Source organism: Equus caballus, chromosome 24 (genome assembly GCF_041296265.1).
Source record: "Equus caballus isolate H_3958 breed thoroughbred chromosome 24, TB-T2T, whole genome shotgun sequence".
NCBI lineage: Eukaryota > Metazoa > Chordata > Mammalia > Perissodactyla > Equidae > Equus > Equus caballus.
In genome coordinates, this window is record NC_091707.1 from 14,126,727 (window position 1) to 14,144,684 (window position 17,958).

Here is a 17,958-nt window from a genome sequence, read left to right on the forward strand (position 1 = left end):
ATCTTCATCTGCTGTCTCATACTTTGTTCCCAGGCAACTGCTGGCATGATAAATACTCACAGTTATAGTTCCAGAGCTTACTTTTTCGACAATCCAAGACGATATGATAGTGATGATGACTTGCCGAGACTGGGAAGTTCAAGAGAAGGAAGGTAGATATACTGAATTAGTACTGAAATAGATTGAAAAGAACAAATCTAAGCTTTAACCCAAATATGAAAAAGGTGATTTGGTGATATATGCCAATAAATAAGATCATTTTATTGGAGCTTAGAGCAGTCTGTAGATGTTAAACGCACGGTGGGACCTGTACTATAAAAAACTATCATCTAACACTGTGCCCATATATTACCTTTATTTAAGAAATGCCTTTGGGGTGTGAAATGGTACCATTTCATTTCAGGATCCTTGTTGGTCCACAGATGGCAGGGTTGGTGAGTAGGGAAGGAATACTATTACAGTGATTACATATGTTTCCATATCTCTAGTGCTATTCAAAATCCACAGAGAAACTCTAGATAAAACTCTGGGGAAGCTTAGGTGCCAAAGGAAATCTTCTGTCCCCTCCTTATTCCAAAACCATTGCAAGTCATACCATTAGCTGTGTATCAAGGCGAAGTGAAAGCACCAGTGCACACCTGCATCATGCTCTGAGCTTGAGAGCATCTTCTGTAATCCCAGCTTCATCTGGACAAGCTAAGTGACCTCAGGGTTTTGAGCCTGTTTTTCATCTGCGAAATAGGGATGATAATAGAGCCTATCTGATAGCACTGTGTGAATATTAAATGAGTGTATGTGTGTCTGTATACATAATTATACATATATTTATATACAAACATGCCTTAGAACAGAACCCAATACATAATGAGTACTGTATTATCGTATGATAATCAAGTTCTACTAGTTCTGAGTGGTATTCATTCATTCTTTCTTAATATGTGACATAGAATCAAGGACATTAGGTATAGTCATTAAATTTTGTACAAAGCCATTATGTTATTTGGCAAAGAACATATTTCAGTATACAACTGTATTGCACAATGCATTGAAAACTAAAAATTCCAAAGTGACTTATTATATCCTGATCATAATCTTATGGCTTTTTTGCCCTTTTTTTGTTGCAGTTTATCGAATTCGCAAGGTTTGGGCTGGTATGGCACCATGACGGGGTGTGGTGGCAACAGTTACGCCATCTCTCCCCACCTGAATGGACCCATGACAGATACTGCTCCTTTGCTCTTTACTTGTAATAATCTAGATATGAACAATCACCAGAGCATATACGGAACACCACAAAACTGACAGCGTTACCAAGTCGTGATTCTTCAGGTGTTTTTCATGAATGTGTATATTCAGCTTGTTTAAACTCCACCTACATGAACATTCCATTATCCGTTGCAACTGAAAGCAAAGCCTGGAAATGTGGCTGTGTTCAGCAGAGGACACAGCTGTTACTTTTGACGTCTTCACAGTAAAATATCATAAAATGGAAAGTTTGGAATGGGAGAAAAGAGGGAATAGATCTCAAGGCACTTGATGACCTCCAAACATCCTGACTTTGGAACATCAAATGCATATTTGCACTTTTATCTTTATTCTGAAAGAGTACACTGCAGATTCAGTCATACTCCAGTGTTCACACTGGGAAATTACGTTGTACACCAAATTAGGAGGCAATTTTCCTACAAAAATCAAAGCCTGTATATTCAGTGGTGTAATCTATGTGGAATTCTTACCCAATAAAAATTTTATAGTGTAAACAGTGCACAGAATTAAAGCATAAAAATGTACCGTTCTTGGGGCCGGCCTGGTGGCACAGCAGTTAAGTTTGCACATTCGACTTCAGCGGCCTGGGGTTCGCTGGTTCGGATCCTGGGTGCGGACCTATTCACCACTTGGCACGCCAAGCTGTGGTTGGCGTCCCACATATAAAGCAGAGGAAGATGGGCATGGTTGTTAGCTCAGGGCCAGGCTTCCTCAGCAAAAAGAGGAGGATTGGCAGCAGATGTTAGTTCAGGGCTAATCTTCCTCAAAAAAAATTAAAAATGTATCATTCTTTTTAAAAATTGAAAAAATATGTAATCATTGAAGTTAGTTCTCTTAAGCATGATTGTAAAATACCAACTGAAATTATTCAATCATTTTAAACAAATGATGTCCTTACAGTGATGACTAGCAGTGTTGTTTGGAAAGCCACAGTCATTTCTTCAAGAGGAAAGTATACCAGTGAAAATTATGTGGCTACTTTGAGTAGAATTGGTCAAGTGATTCTTTTGTATGATTAAGATATATATAGTAGTTTAAGCATGATTCTTCAAGAAAGCAATAGTGATTTTTGCATAGGGAGATTTTGGTAGAAACTTCTTGGGACTAAACAAGTTTACAGATGCATTTAAGAATTATTCATAAATGTACAATTCTAAATTAAAACATGAGTACGTTTTCAAAAGCATTCAATTTAGCTGAAACAAGATATAGCTGATCTTACCTATTTGAATCAGGAGTGTCCTCAGGTAAATTAAATCATGATACACTATTGCAGTGAACTCAAGTGCAATACCTTGTAAGACGTGTAATTCCTCCTTTAGTTTGCACATCTTTGTATCTGGTATATGGGCAAAGCCAAATTAAATTTAATTCAAATTAATTCCAGCACTAGACTAAATGAGCAAACTTACATAAAGGTACTAACTAGGTAAGTGTAAAGCCAGTGGTTAACAATATGGGAATACTTTTAGAATTACATTAAAACTGTCTTGGATGTCCTATCCCAAATCTTAAAAAATATATATGGTAAGCTAAGGCAACAGTGAATTTTAAAATTCACTTTCTACCAGTCTCTATATGGAAAGAAGTAGATGCTGAATACCTCAAGATGCCAAGGGAACAGGCAACATTGGAAAGTTGTCACAACACTCTTAAAGACAACTGACTATATCCAATTTTCTGCTGACTTATTTCTTCAGAACTGGAACTAACACAACTGTCCTTTGCTGTCTTCTACTTTGATTAGAAAGTTGTTTCATGTCTACTCTTAAAATACCTTTCAACTTTTCATGATTGATTTAGTAACCTCACGTAAGTGTAACAGTAGGTGAAACCCCAAGGAATAAATAAAATCATTAATGCTTTTGGTCTTTGGAGTGGCTGATACACAGCCAAAGAAATTTCTTTTTTATCCCACAAAATGACTTTGAATTCAATCCGAAGCGTAAACTTACAGTTGTAAATGTTACTCTGGGTTAGCTTATAATAAGTTCTCTCATCGTAATCAAATTATTTTAAAATTTACAGTACAGAAGTTAACCTTGGTATTATTAACATCATTATGTGCACTTAACCGAGTATATTTTGATTACAATTTCAGTCGTTAGATTTTTTTTCAGAATGCCAACTATTTATTTCCTAATATGGTTAGGTATCTAATTATCTAGAGCTATCTGAAAAGATGTGTGTTGTCTTTGTTAATCCTCAGAGGTCAAAGTAATAAAGGAAATATTTTCTCATAAGGCTTCTCCAGATATAATGTTCCTATTGGACCAGACAAGTAAAGATTACTTTTTAAAAATATTTTGGATAAGATGACTTGGTTCTTTCAGCTGCATTAGTTGATTCTTCCAAATTTGAGATCAGTAAGTTTATTCTTATCACTGACTAAGGGTACCTGAATTCTTTCAATTGTCTCCTTCTTCACATCTCCCACAAGACATCACCAAAGACAAAGAAAGATGAGCTTCTGGCCCAGTTTTTGCTTAAAAATTCCAAAGCACTAGGAGCACTTTAAGTTTGGTCTCAAAAGGAGTTGTTTATAAAATCAAAGGGCTACCAACTGCCTGCTCATCCTGCACTGAAGCACACGACGACGGTTTCAGACCTCCCTTTTTGGTTCGTTAATTAGAACAGTGAATTTCATTGCTTAAGTGTGTAATTCTACAGTGACTAACAGTATTTGTTTTTATCGTTTCATTAGGGTGGCTATTAATTTTAATACTTTTACTACTCGTCATAGCTGGTTGTAGTTTTATGAAAGATGTAATTTATAGCTAAAGTGGCTTATTTATGCATAGCTGCCTTTTTTGTTGTTCAGCAGTGTTTCTCAGCTATATAATCAGTTTCAGACTGGTTTTTAAAAAGTATAGCTGTGGCCAATGAATGTATTTATTTGTTGTTTCACTAAATTGTAATAAAATACTACTGTTAAAAATAAAATTGTGCTTTTATGTGGAGCACATTATTGTTTTCTTAATCTCTCTTGATGGCCACACTGATTGAGTTTCTATCGTAAGAATCCTAATGCTACCAAAGAAAAGAGAAAAACATCAGGAATTACAAATGACAGTGTGCTGTTCGTGAGCTTATCATTACTGACATCTGGATGCCATGCCCCTTAGTATTATACACTAATCTGATATGAAATGCCATACACTTTAAAATACCAACATACTATTACATAGTACACATTTATTCAAACATTAAGGTAAGAAAAATCATTGTATGAAGTAATTTATAATACCTCTCCCCTTCCCCTTAGAATCTTAAATAGGAATAAATTTATCTAGCCCATAATCCTTGGCAGCTATTCTTTGATTATTCAAGAAATTCCTCAATGTTGCTGCCTTTTCCCTTGAAAGGAGACGGTTTTCGTCCGTAATGGACTGCTTTCATAGACTGCCAAATCCACACCAAATGTTGAATACAATTTCAGGAGCTTTATCGACCAAGTCCACAAATCCTTGGGGGTCCACTCGTCTTGCCGTAAGAATATTTGGAGTGAAGGAACGACCTCTAACAAAGTCACTTGAAAAGCACTTTATTCAACAAACAGTAAGTTTTCATATGCCAAAAAATATGCTATGGGGCTGCAAAAATGGAAAAAGTTCCTTTTCCTGCCCTTAAGGAGCTCACATTCTAGTAAAGGAGGCTTTAAAAAATAAAAATAATACAGCACAGTAAGTGACACAATAGAGGTAGGTTGTAATTACAGTGGTGACACAACAGAGGGAGTTAGAGGAGCAAGGGAGACTTCCCAGAGGTGGTGTCTGACGCTGGGCCTGCGAGGACACAGAAATTTTCTAGCAGGAGATGGACGACCAGGGCACTTGACACAAGGAGAGTGGCGCACACCAAGCTGGAGGCCTGACCGTGGTGCATTTGAGGAACTGTGAGTGTGTTTCATCAGAAAGCTGGGGGAGGGTAAACACCAAGCAAAGGGGTTTGGCTTTCTCCTGGAGGTGCATGAAGTCACTGAAGGGTGTTAAGCAGGAATGACACTGTTAGAGTGCTTCTAGAAAGCCTACCTTGGTAACATTGTGGAGCAAAAGAGAAGAGACAGGCTGGGTATAAGGAGACAGGTTAGTGCAGTACTCCAGGCAAGAGCAGTGAAAATGGAAAGACAGTGACGTGTCAGAGTTGGAGATGAAACCCGTAGCGCTTAGACACTGGCTGGATGACAGGGAAACAGGAGACGACCGAGCTAGAGAATTCAGATGACTGAAATGTACCAAGGCAGAAGAGTAGATTTTGGGGAGAACGATTGTTTTGAGACACACAGGTGTCCATGGGACAACCAGGTGAAGATATGCAGTAGGCAGATGGATTCAGAAATCTAGACTAAAGATAACAACTTAGAAATCATTGAACTAGAATTACCCTAGAGTGAAAGTGGTGGTGATCAGAGCAAGAGTGAAAGCTGGGAATGACATTTAAGGCATAAAAGAAAAGAGGCTAAAAAGGAGGCATCCAGGAGAAGTGAAACGAAGGGAGCGAAGGACTAAAGAAGGGCTGTGAAGACTGTCGAATGCAGGAAAGAAATCAAATAAAAAATGGGCTGTGACCTGAGCTGTGGATTTAGACGGGGTTTTAGACTTCAAAGGAAGAGACTGTGAAGAACTATAGGGCCAAAAGCCAGATTTTAGTTAAGGAGCAAGTGGGAGGTGACAATGTGAAGATAGGAATATTCTCTCAAAAAGACTGATAAAAAAAAAGGGTGGGACATAACACGAGAGTTAGGCTACACAGACAGAATTACCATTCGAACCCATCTACCGTACTTTCAGAGTACTACAAAGGTCCTTAAAATTTACATATGGTGCTCGCTTCATAGTCCTTTGAGTCTTTATTGGCAGGTTAACATCTTTCTTTTCCTGCCCTATTCAAATGAGGGGGAACAGGAAAGCAGGACATACATTGTTAAACTTAGCTCTGTGATTATTCATTTAAAATATACTGATTACATATTCATACATTCAATAAGTATTTATTGGATACCCATTACGTGCTTGGCACTACACCAGGCCTTAGGGACACAGAGAAGAAAAACCGTACAGCAGTGTAAAATGGCATTTCCGAACCATTATATAAATAAGCCCTGCTTTATTAGCACATGATTTCGAGGTATACAATTTCTTTTTTCCCAGCAATTACCATGTGATATAAATTCTTAAACCCCTTCAAATATTTTTATCTTTGAAGAGCTTCCACTAATGAAAACCTCCCAAAACTACAGTTTAATTTTAGGGAGAAAAAGGAGATAAACTTCATGTACAAAAGACAAAAGTTACCTGCCCTATGACCATACAGATCAAGCATTAATAAGGCAATAAAATTCAAAAAGAACTTGAGAGATTGGAACTCGAAATGATTCCTTTTTCTAAGGCTTATAGTAGTATAGTTCCAGGGAATTTTTTTAATTATTTGGTATTACACACTGAAGTATTTAGGGTTCAAATGGCATAATGCCTGTAACTGACTTTCAAATGACTGAGGAAACAACAGTCTCTGTGTGTGTATATACAGATAGAGCATTAAAGATAAAGCACGTGTGATCAGTGAATCTGGGTGGAAGAGTTTTGCACTATCCTGGAAACTCCTCTGTAAATCTGAAATTATATAAAAATAAAGTTTCCCCAAAATTCTGTACAGTATTAGGCAAAGTATTATGAGAATAAATATATAAATGTATTCAACTTTTCACAATGTTTAGAAATCCCCTATGCCTCTGAGTTGTCATTGTCCTTTTCTATACACCCAGACAAGTCAATCAAAGTAGCAATATAATCTAACAGAGATTGTTTCACACCAATGTATTCTAGGGTTGCCAGAGAAAACACAGGACTCCCGGTCAAATTTGAATTTTTAACAAGGAATAATTTTTTGGTATAAGTATACCCCAAATATTGCATGCAACATACTTATATTAAAAAACTATTTGTTGTTTCTCTGGAATTCAAATTTAGCTGGACATTCTGTATTTTTATTTACTAAACCTGGTAACCCTAAATGTATTGAAAAACTTTAAGCTATTAATTATGGGTCAGTCATGAGCCTCCTTAGCATTTTCCTATTAAACACTTGTCACATGGGCCATAGTTTTACTTATATTACATCTTCTTACACAAAATTCTAGTGTGAGACTTAAAATATTTACTTAGTTTTACCATACATGAATTTGATAATCTTAATTTTATTCAAAATTAAACTTTAAAATTTGTACCACATTACCAAAGTATTACTTTTACTCACAATGTTATTATACATAGACTTAACATAACTAAAAAAAATTGTTTACTTAAAACGACATAATTCTCCTTTTACAAAAGCAGCTTTATATAAAATGTTTGGTTTAAGACGTCACTGCTATTATGCCTTTGATTGAATTCCACTCTTTGGCCTCCAATGTCCACAAATAGGCACATTTCCACTGGTTTTCTTTAATGAATATTTTGTAACAACTTCCTGAAGTTTTCTAATTCTTTCACACTTGTAGAAATTCTGTAACCAAAAAAATTTCACTCAAAAACTATCTTAGATAACTTTTAAGTTATTCACTTTGCATTTTTAGAGCACAGAAAAATTCTTAAGTAATTTATTTCAACAAATTTAAAGGCGCATAATCAATTTAATCTATTTTGATGTACTTTAGTTCTTAATCTGACATGGTAAAACTAATATTGCCCAGAAATTAATTATTAAGTATTCATAACAGTATTAGTCATAAGTTTTAAATGTTAAAATACAGAATTATAAAGTACATAAATGTTAAAATATTTAGATATTTTAAGTATCCAAAGTATATTCATATGCTTGGTATTTTAAGTATGAAAGTATAAAGTATATAAGCCTTAAAATATGTATTTTAAGTAGGCATAAGGATATGAATTATATATTATAAGTATATAATCGTTACACCATATTTAGTAAATATACAAAGAATCAAGCTTCTAGACAAGCTTTTAGACTACAGTGAGAATAGTAAATGCGTGCCCAAACTGCTTCCACTAGTTTTTATAAAAAGTAAAGTTAGTTCATTATTTTCAATGTACTTTAGCGCTGCTCTCCACTGTGAAAAAAGCAGCAGATACTCAGTGAGATAGAACTGTCAAGCTTCTGTGTACTAAAGAATAATTCTGAAGGTCAATTATTTCAAACCCAAAATAACAAATTGTAATTTTTTGAAAGTGAAGAAAAAATTAGAAAATGTTAGTTTTTATAAATCTCTGTATTCTTTACATATGTCAAGCGAGAAGGAAATGCAACTACACTTAAATTTTATAATGTAAGTTCATTTCAAGCTATGTTCTACAACATTCTTACAAAAATGTTTATCATTCTCATAAAAATTAATTATTTTTAAAAGAATTATTAACCTTTTTACATAATGGTGAATTCACAAGGAAATTTTACATATACACCTGTATTAAACAATATGATTTTTCCAGGACCTTCAAAAAACTATTTGGGCAGCACAAAAGACTACTTTTAAATAATTAGAAAAAATATACACATTCAGTAAGATGACCATTGAAATTCAATGAGTAAATTAATCATGATCATCAAAGTCCACAAAGGAAATAAAGAATATCATCTGATGATCGTTATGTGTCTCCATACTCAAAGTACTTCCTAAGACCACGGAATTCTGTAGTGAGATAATTTCACTAAAAAGGATCTTTCTTACCCAATTTTACCTGAGAGTATACATGTTGCATTAGACTTACGTGGTAGCAGAAACAATTTCAGAACATTCAAACTAACCTTCCAAATGCATTAAATAAAGATACAATTTCTTGTCTGGTTAGATGGAATTCATAACTGGGCCCACTTTCTGGCATATTTGCTATCAGTTTCTCAGAAAACAAGATCTTCAAAGCAGTACCCAAACCCTGAGTCTATTATAAAAATAAGAAAAAAGAAAATCAGAAAATTCTTTGTGCAAAAAAAGAAAAATCATCAATTCTTTGTGTGAAGAATAAAAGGATCGCGCCAGATGTGCTTACCTGAAGCTTTCCCCACAGTCGGCATTTCAAACAACCAACGCAATCCATGATTCTTGAAATATTTCTAAAATGCAGACGAAAGTCCTCCTAAAAACAATTTAAAAAACTTTACTAAGATGGAGTATTACAGTCAAGCACTAAGTTCTCTCTGCGTGCCTTCTATGTGCCAAACACTGCAAGGCGCCGTGCAGCACGACAAAAGGGGAGAGAGTTAAATTCGGCATTCGCTGAGCATGGCCAACACCAGAGTCTCCATACAGACAATTTCTTCTCCACCACAAATCCAAAAGTACACATTACCGTAATCTACACCTAACGAATTAAAAAGACAAGGTTCAGAGAGGTGAGTCACCTTGCCTAAATTCCCAGATCTAGTAAACAGCAAACTTAGACCTCAGGCCTGCCTGACTCAGAAGCTGAACTTCACTAAAAAGAGGGGCCAGCCCCTCGGCCATGTGGTTGGGGTTCTGCGCGCTCCACTTTGGCAGCCAGGGGTTTCAGGGGTTCACATCCCGGATGTGGACCTACTCCACTCATCAGCCAGGCTGTGGCAGCATCCCACACACAAGGTAGAGGAAGACTGGCAAAGATGTTAGCTCAGGGCAAATCTTCCTCACAAACAAAAAAAAGAGAGGGGGAGGGATAGAAAAATAAAAATCTTTGGTTTCATCATAGTTATATTAAAGCCCTTCTTTCTGGCATTAATTAGGTAAAACAATCAGGTCTTTTATTAGTAATAGCAGCAGCAGCAGTAGTAGTTTCATGCAGAAATATACAAAAGACAATGAACATCCATGTGCCCTTCACCAAGTTTTAGAAAGAATCCTTTACAAGTACAGTTGAAGCCCTCAGTGTATCCCTCCCAAGTCCTACTTCCCACCCTGTGTAACTATTCTGTATTTGGTGTTTATTGTTCCCTTTTTTGCTTTTTATACTTTTAATATATGTGTATATATCCGTGAGCCCCAGGTCTGTTGTTCATAATAGGGCAACATGCACCAAGCTCGTCCAAAAGTAGTGTAAGTCCTTAAGGAAGGAGGAGAAAAGAAGGGAGACCTAGAAGACATCCTTCTTTGACTCCAGCGGAAATCACTAACTGATCCTGCAAGTGGCTCCCTCTGGCCTGGCCTTACCCTGGAATCCCACGTTTACAGCACTTTCTATATGAGGTTTGACACATGTTTCAGACAGACTATCCATTACACCAACTGGCCTAGATTTGGGGAGCACACAGTGTTTCTCCTTTTTTTAATGCGATAAACCACACTCTGGCCTCAACTAGAAGAGAAAAGGACCAAAGATCTAAGAATGGGAATAAATCAGCAAAGACTGGAATGCACTATTCAGCACAGCACTCGGCCCACTCGGGGATGGTCTCTCCCCAGATGCTTTACTCAGCTGGAGACTGAAGCAGCTGTAACATGTAAAAGATCCTTAATAGATAGCAGAGCTCATATCCTTATTAATACAAAGGCCAAATTATTAACATTAATTATTATCCATATGCTAGCAATATTCCATATCTTGTGTTTTTGTACCTTTTGGACTGAGTTCAGTAAGAGGTAATCCTAATTTTAAACCTACTTTTAAAAGACATTTACCCAGTAATATTACCCTAAGGAGAGTTTGGTGATCTGATCTGAGGTTTCCTATAAACTTGTATTTCAACCTTAAATTAAAGAAAAAAATCACACTTTTAATAAGAACAGGGTACTAAAATTACTCTGAGGTACACGTCCCCATCTTGTAAGGGGGTGCCCGCTGCAGGATTTCATAGTTGCTATGAGGGCCCACAAAATGCTTATGTAAACAAGCACTGTGCAGACAGAATAAATAGCTCACATGTGCGCACTATGAACTCCAAATGGATATAAATGTGATGATCAATGAAACAACTTTTACTCAAAAAATGGTATTAAATGCAGAGTGGCTTTTTGGCAATTATATTTTCACAATCAATAGATACTAAAAATACCACTGTCATGGGGAAAGGCCTTGAAAGTTTGTGACTAAAGAGACTCTCATACTTGTAAAGGTTGGAAACCTCTGTTCTAAAAGACTGCGCTTGCTTCTGCAGACATTATCTAAACTCAGTATTTGAATCTGTGTTAATTCACATCCTTGACCGTGGCAGCTCTTGAGTAAACTTTTATATGGCATACACAGAGAGTTAGCATGGTTGCTTACAAGAGCCAAAATAACACCGTAAAATAAAAACCAAGCACAAGTGCTTATGTAAATTCATTATACGAAAACCAAATTAATAAGCTAGAAACTTACTAAATGAGGAGCAATTCCTTGTGACTTCCACAAATAACAATGTCCAAAACCTGAGTGTAAGTATTCCACAGTTATCTTAGATGAGAAAATTTTACGATCCTTAAAATAACCAGAACCTAAACGGCTCAGCCTCCTAGCTCATGTACACGGTGTGTAGGTCAACACTCAATTCGTCAGCAGGCAGAGGTGAGGCGTGACGCGGGCAAACACTGTAACTGACGCTCAACAAGACCAACTGACCAAGACCAACTCCCACCCAAGTCTCAAGCGTCTTAAAAGCCTTCAAGATCCTACTCCACTTTGAACTCTCTTTCCTGCAAATCTTCTATTTCTAACCATACAGTGATAGAGTATAAAGGAGACGAGATTTTAAAATGAACTTATAAATGTGACTATTCAAATCAACCCTTTTTAAAAAGTAAATATCTGATATTAACAAGTTTTCTTGTTTTCTTACCCCTTCTTATAAAAGAATTCAGAAAAATTATCTGTTAAACTTTCATAGGACATCAAAGCTGAGTGTTTCAGAGTTTTGATAAAGGTAAAACATTGTGAGATATTCTAATCCGCACAATATAGAAAGAGGGTATGCCAAAACACCCTCCAATAAGCCAACAAGCATACTAAAAAGAAGGAAGATAGCAAAAATAGAAGGAAAAAGTCTCATTACATCATCTTCCAAGTTCCTGGAAGCTGTTTGGGAAGTTATATAAGTATACTATTTCTGGGTATATATTTCTAGTAAGAATGCTTTAAGTAGGAGGTATGGGAGGTCAAAAATAACTATCATCTAATGGCAAAAATACTGAGTGCAAAAAAGTATTTTGTTTGCAAGCTTCATAAAATCAGGTTTTTTCATTACATAAAGAAACAAAGAACGAGAAAAAAAGGAAGATTGTTTGTTACAAATATGCTGATGAAATCAGATCAAGCCCATTGCTACTGAGGTCCACCTGCCTTTACTTATCTACAGCTTTGTAACTGAGAACAGTCACAGAATCTTACTTAAGTCCTCAAATAGACTAGAAATCCCTTGAGGGTAGGAGCTGTCTCTTCCTTTAATTACAAAAATCATGATCTGCACATCATGAGTGTTTAATAAATCTTCCTAGTAATATTTCATATTTGTAGTATTCTGAGGCAAATATACGGGAAGAGGTCTTTCTTGCCCAGGGTCACACCTCTTTTAAGAGGCCAAGCTAAGACCAAACTCCACTGTGTGGGGTATCAGGTCTTCTGCTCTTCCATGACTGCATGGTGGCATTTCTAAAGGCCTTTAGTTCCCAGTGATTACTATGAATGACGGAATAACACTGTGTCCTCTCCCCTAAAGAGGATCCTTTAACTGAAACCATCTGCAGAATTCTCCTCGGCAGTAGACAAACACCGCCACTCATGCTTTAGAGCCCTTTCTCTGAACCCATAACCTCCAGTCATTACACGCGATCAGCAGGGTGACAGCCATCTGTACGGCGTACAGTGGTACACAGATCTCAGTTGTTGTTATTTTGAACATAGCACAAACCAGACAGATCTTGAGCTGGCCCTGCCTTTGGACTTCCTTTTTTTGAGGAAAAAAGATTATGACTCTGATTTTTCATATAATTTCAGGATATAAATCAAGATTTATTAAGTATGAAACATGGGCTTACATTCATATCTGCATAAGAGTTTTGCATTTAAAAAATGAAGTTATATAAAATAATTACCTTTAGTTTGTTTGCTTCTTTTTTATCCCCAGCAAAAAATGAATTCTCATCAAAATGCAAAGGAAATGACCTGCATTTTAAAACACAGAATATTCATTTTCACATATTATAAAATATTAAAAGTCCTGCTGATGCAAGGTCAGTGATGAATAATATAATTAAAATAGAGTAGAATATACAGTAAAATCAACACTCTGATGCCCCAGAACAAATTCTCATCCTCAAAGACAAAAGCTAACTGTCTAATACAGTAGAAGTTTGGGTCCAAAACCCAATCTGTTCAAGTAATTATGAAAATAATGCAGGTAACAAGTACTAAAGAATGGCTATTAAAACTAAAACTATGTACCTTCTAGTACCCAGGCCAAAATAAAAACAAAGCTCAATTCTAAAAGACCTATGAACAAAATTCATTTTTAATTATTTTTTACATAGTTTTCCTTTCCCTAAATTGACTACTTAGGAACTTAATTTTAGATACCATTTGTCACTATTCTATTAATGTGTAGTTTAATATACAATTTACTTGATTTCATGAAGTATTTCCAGAAGTAGCATTTTGTTTTCTGCATCCTGAATTTTATTTCCAGTGAAGAGTTGAAAATCTGGGCGCTCAAAGAATGGTACCACTTTAGATAAAGCCCTTAATTCTATTAAGTAGAGAAAATACAAGTTCTTAAGCCTTCTTGGACCTTCTCCTTTGGTCAAAATTCCATCGAATCGCTGCTGAAATTCTGTAACGTTGTGTCCCCATTTCTTTTCCAACCAGGTATCTGAGAAGAAAGAAGAATTAAATATTAAAACCTGAGTTTTAAAATTAAGTAAATTAATTTCATTTTATATTTCAAAATACATATAAATATAATCACAAAAACTGCTTTTGTCCTAATTTAGCCTTTAATAGTTATATATTAATATTTATCTTCTAGAACCCATCCTTAAAAAGAAAATAAATTCAATGTTTTACTGAGAAACTAGGTTTAACAAAAATCAAATTTCTGAATATAAACATATATAAAACCAAAATGCATAATTAAAAAATGACTGACTGAACTTACTAATGAGTTTGAAACCCTACTTAAAATTAAAGTTACTCTATATTGTCTCTAAGATTTGAGAGAGACATTAATTCCACAAGAAATATGTTACTGATGAAAATCAACCATGGTCTCATTTTTCAACAGCATTCTTAAAGCATAAAGAGCAGCAGGAAATGCTTTTCCCCACTGAACTCCAGGTCTGAAGCTGGCACACAAATAAAAGGTTCTGATACAGCAATATCTAATGAGGAACAAACTGTGCTGTTAGCAGCTATTCTAATTCCCACAACAAGCAAGAGAACATTCCAAAGCAACGTGTACAATGCTGCGCAGCTTCTTAAAAGAAGGCGAGGAGAGCTAAGATCGTGCGGAGCCTTCTCTTATGCTACCTAGAGTTCCTACCTTCCTGCTTATTAACATTGAAGAATGAATTTTTACAATCTAATATTCAGCAGAGTCAGTCTTTCCCCATTCACATAAATTACCAGGAACATTTTAAGAATACCTAAGAACAAGTGTGGAGTGAGCAGGAGTGAACGTTACATACCCTGCAGTAGATACCGTGCACTCAAATGCACATTGATGCTTGCATGCAGGCCAGAGATAAGTCTGTAGAATGCTCTTTTTTCTACACAGAGGCCTAAAAAAAGCAATTTGGAAATAAAAATTTCATATGTGAAACTAGTAAGATATAAAATTAATTTTGTCTCTTTAAAATGAAAAAAATTTATCATTTAAATTTGTTTTAAAATTTCCAATTACCTTCTAGCCAACTGTAAAAAGTGTTCTCTGAAATTAAAAGAATAATAAGTCACAAGATTGTAAAAACGCCAAAATGTAAGTTTTTCAAAAGTTTTAAAGTATTATAGCAAATTTGTGCCCAAATGATTTAAAGATTGTTTAACTAAAGGTTCAAATTTTATTTGCAATTTCTCCCAAGGAAGGAGAGAAGCGCCTCGTACAGCTTCAGTGAAGAGCTCCGCAGCTGGGTCTCCAGAAGGCGTGAGCGTGGCCTCAGGTGGCCTCGTCTCATAACTTCCTGGATAAAGTGTTCTACGTGAGGCCAAAACACAGAATTTAAACAGTAAGTCAATCCATGGAAAAATACTTAGCCTTGATAACAGCTCATGCTATGAAAATTAAGAACTTATTGTGTTTTTTTAAATTAGAAAAGTAAATAAAAAGTATAAAATAGAATTGGAGGTATATTACTTGTATATAACTCATCATATACTATGCCATTCAATATTTGAAAAGAGTAATTCAAGGAAACGTTACAAAACCAAATATTAGTTATATTCTATGATGTAATAAGATCACTGTTCATATACTCAAACCTGGTAATTCTGCTTTTAGAATTACGTGTTAAAGAAATAATTCAAAAGGGGGGGTATAGTTTGTAAAAGACAATTATGTTATATATAATTTTTAAAATGTGAAATAACGAAAATGTACAATAATGCCTAAGTTAACATGATAGAATACTATATAACTAGTTAACATGGTAGAATAATATAAAACTATTAAAATGGCAAGAATGTGGAACATGACAATATGTGAAAATGTTTATTTGGAATAATATACAAAAAGGCCTAAGAAATAATTATTATAACTACATACGTATTCTATGCATGTGTTTGCTAGGGATGGCAAACACTGTACTGTACAGTCCTTCTCACCAAAGTTGCTTATAGTGATATTGAAAATGAACAAACAAGCATAAAAGTAACGGAAGGAATGACAAAGAGAAGCAGCAATAAATTAGACTATATGAAAACTTAAACATCTGTTTGTCAGAAAACTTCACAAACAAAAGCAAAGTGGAAACAATAAAGTGAGTAAAATGTATATTGCAAATACAACAAACAGATACTATCCTAAATATATAAAAAGGTCATAAATGTAATAAAAATGCAAGAGTATCCATTTAAAATGGGCAAATAACATGAACAGAGAATTCACAAAGGAAAAAATACAAACGGTAATAACAGATAAAAATTGCTCAGTCTCACTCATAATAAAAAATGCAAATTGGGGCCAGCCCTGTGGCGGAGCAGTCAAAGTTCCACATACTCTGCCTCAGCAGCCCAGGGTCTGCAAGTTCGGATCCCAGGCGTGGACCTACTCCACTCATCAGCCATGCTGTGGTGGCATCCCACGTGCAAAAGTAGAGGAATATTAGCACAGATGTTAGCTCAAGACTAATCTTCCTTAAGCCAAAAAAAAAGAGGAGGATTGGCAATGGATGTTAGCTCAGGGCAAAATCTTCCTGACCAAAAAAAAAAAAAATCAAATTAAAACTACAGAGATACCACTTTTAACAGTAAAGATAAAAATATGATAATACTTAATGATGACAAGGATCAGGAAAAACTAGCCAGCACACTGACTGGAAGGGGTGTAAACTAGCACATTCTTTCAATGACAAAAAGCAATCTGGTCATATGTTATCAACAGCCTAAAATATCCCTATCTTTTGATCCAGTACATCCAATTCAAGAAACCGAGGCTGCTAAGGATGAATGTTCATGTCCCACCTAAAATTCATATGTTGAAGTCCTAACTCCTCATGTGATGGCATGTGGGGGTGGGGCCATTGACAGGTGATTAGGTTTAGATGAGGTCGTGAGGGTGGGGTCCCCATGATGGGATTAGTGTCCTTATAAGAAAAGCAAGAGACATGAGAGGTCCTTCTCTGCCGTGTGAGGACAACACAAAGGCCAACCATCTGCTAGCCAGGAAGAGGGCCCATGCCAAGAACCAAATCTGCTGGCATCTTGATCTTGGACTTCCCAGCCTCAAGAACTGTGAGAAAATAAACGTCTTTTAAGCCCCCAAGTCTATGGTTCTTTGTTAGAGTGGCCTGAGCTGATGAGGACCTAGGCTAAAGAATCAAGCAGACACAAGAAGAAGAATATACAAAACTATAAATATATCTGTTATATACTATCAACATATAAATAATAATACTTATCAAAAGATTAACAGAGAAGCAGTACGAGGTAGTAAGTAACTAAGAGCACACAGCCTGGAGCCAAACTGCCTGATGTGAACCTGCTACTCACAAGCCCCACGACTCTCGCTGAGTCACTAAGCCTCACTGGGACTCATTTTCCTCAGCTGTGAAGTGGAGATAAAAATAAAACCTCCTAGGATTGTCAAAAGAATTCAATGAAATCATATTTGCTTTGAAGAGTACTGGCACATTGTCTTAGCCATTATCATTATCAATTATTTTGGGGTTGTGGGATTACAAGTGATTTGTTTCCTTATAAAAACATTTAGGCTTTTCTCCCCCAGGTTGTGGAGCATGAGCTGGGAGAGTGGGAGTGTAATACTTCTTGGACCTAGTCTTCAATGAAATTTTCAATTGTCTTACAATCCTGAAGCAGTTATTCTCAACTTGACTCGATTCTGATCCAGTTAGATAACCACCTAACACACAGCTGTCAGAGAGAACCATATCTGAGCAAAATGAGTACTTATGAATACACTCATAAATGAGACGGCTGCTCCAAGCAGAGCCTCCACAGGTTAACATTTTCTCTGACAACGAGACAGATGGAGAACTTCAAAAAGTACTGAAAAACCAAAACAGCCTCCTCTACTGTAGCTAGAATACAGCACAGAACTAGGAGAGCCAAGGAACAAGGC

The 17,958-nt window shown here is 35.9% G+C and overlaps 3 protein-coding genes across 6 annotated transcripts in view; 2 read left to right on the top strand and 1 right to left on the bottom strand.

Annotated features, from left to right (window-relative positions):
- The window catches only part of GPR137C (G protein-coupled receptor 137C), a 75,976-nt gene extending 71,750 nt beyond the window's left edge, over nt 1-4,226 (top strand). Inside the window, exons 6-7 of the mRNA XM_001489194.6 lie at nt 34-152; nt 1,125-4,226. Coding sequence (XP_001489244.3) covers nt 34-152; nt 1,125-1,302 — 297 coding nt within the window. The 3' untranslated portion in view covers nt 1,303-4,226. The remainder of the gene's footprint in view (nt 1-33; nt 153-1,124) is intronic.
- A 568-nt stretch (nt 4,227-4,794) lies between these two features.
- Nucleotides 4,795-17,958, bottom strand: part of ERO1A (endoplasmic reticulum oxidoreductase 1 alpha) — a 52,090-nt gene continuing 38,926 nt past the window's right edge. For all 3 annotated transcript variants that reach the window (XM_070249457.1, XM_023627735.2, XM_070249456.1), the window contains 7 exons: nt 15,067-15,093; nt 14,852-14,944; nt 13,791-14,037; nt 13,265-13,334; nt 9,276-9,362; nt 9,034-9,167; nt 4,795-7,770 (listed from right to left, as the gene is read on the bottom strand). In XM_070249457.1, the coding sequence (XP_070105558.1) occupies nt 7,710-7,770; nt 9,034-9,167; nt 9,276-9,362; nt 13,265-13,334; nt 13,791-14,037; nt 14,852-14,944; nt 15,067-15,093 (719 nt within the window). In that variant the 3' untranslated portion in view covers nt 4,795-7,709. The remainder of the gene's footprint in view (nt 7,771-9,033; nt 9,168-9,275; nt 9,363-13,264; nt 13,335-13,790; nt 14,038-14,851; nt 14,945-15,066; nt 15,094-17,958) is intronic.
- Nucleotides 15,245-17,958, top strand: part of PSMC6 (proteasome 26S subunit, ATPase 6) — a 77,641-nt gene continuing 74,927 nt past the window's right edge. For both annotated transcript variants that reach the window (XM_023627738.2, XM_070249458.1), the window contains exon 1: nt 15,245-15,388. The gene's annotated coding sequence lies outside the window, so the exon portion shown is untranslated. The remainder of the gene's footprint in view (nt 15,389-17,958) is intronic.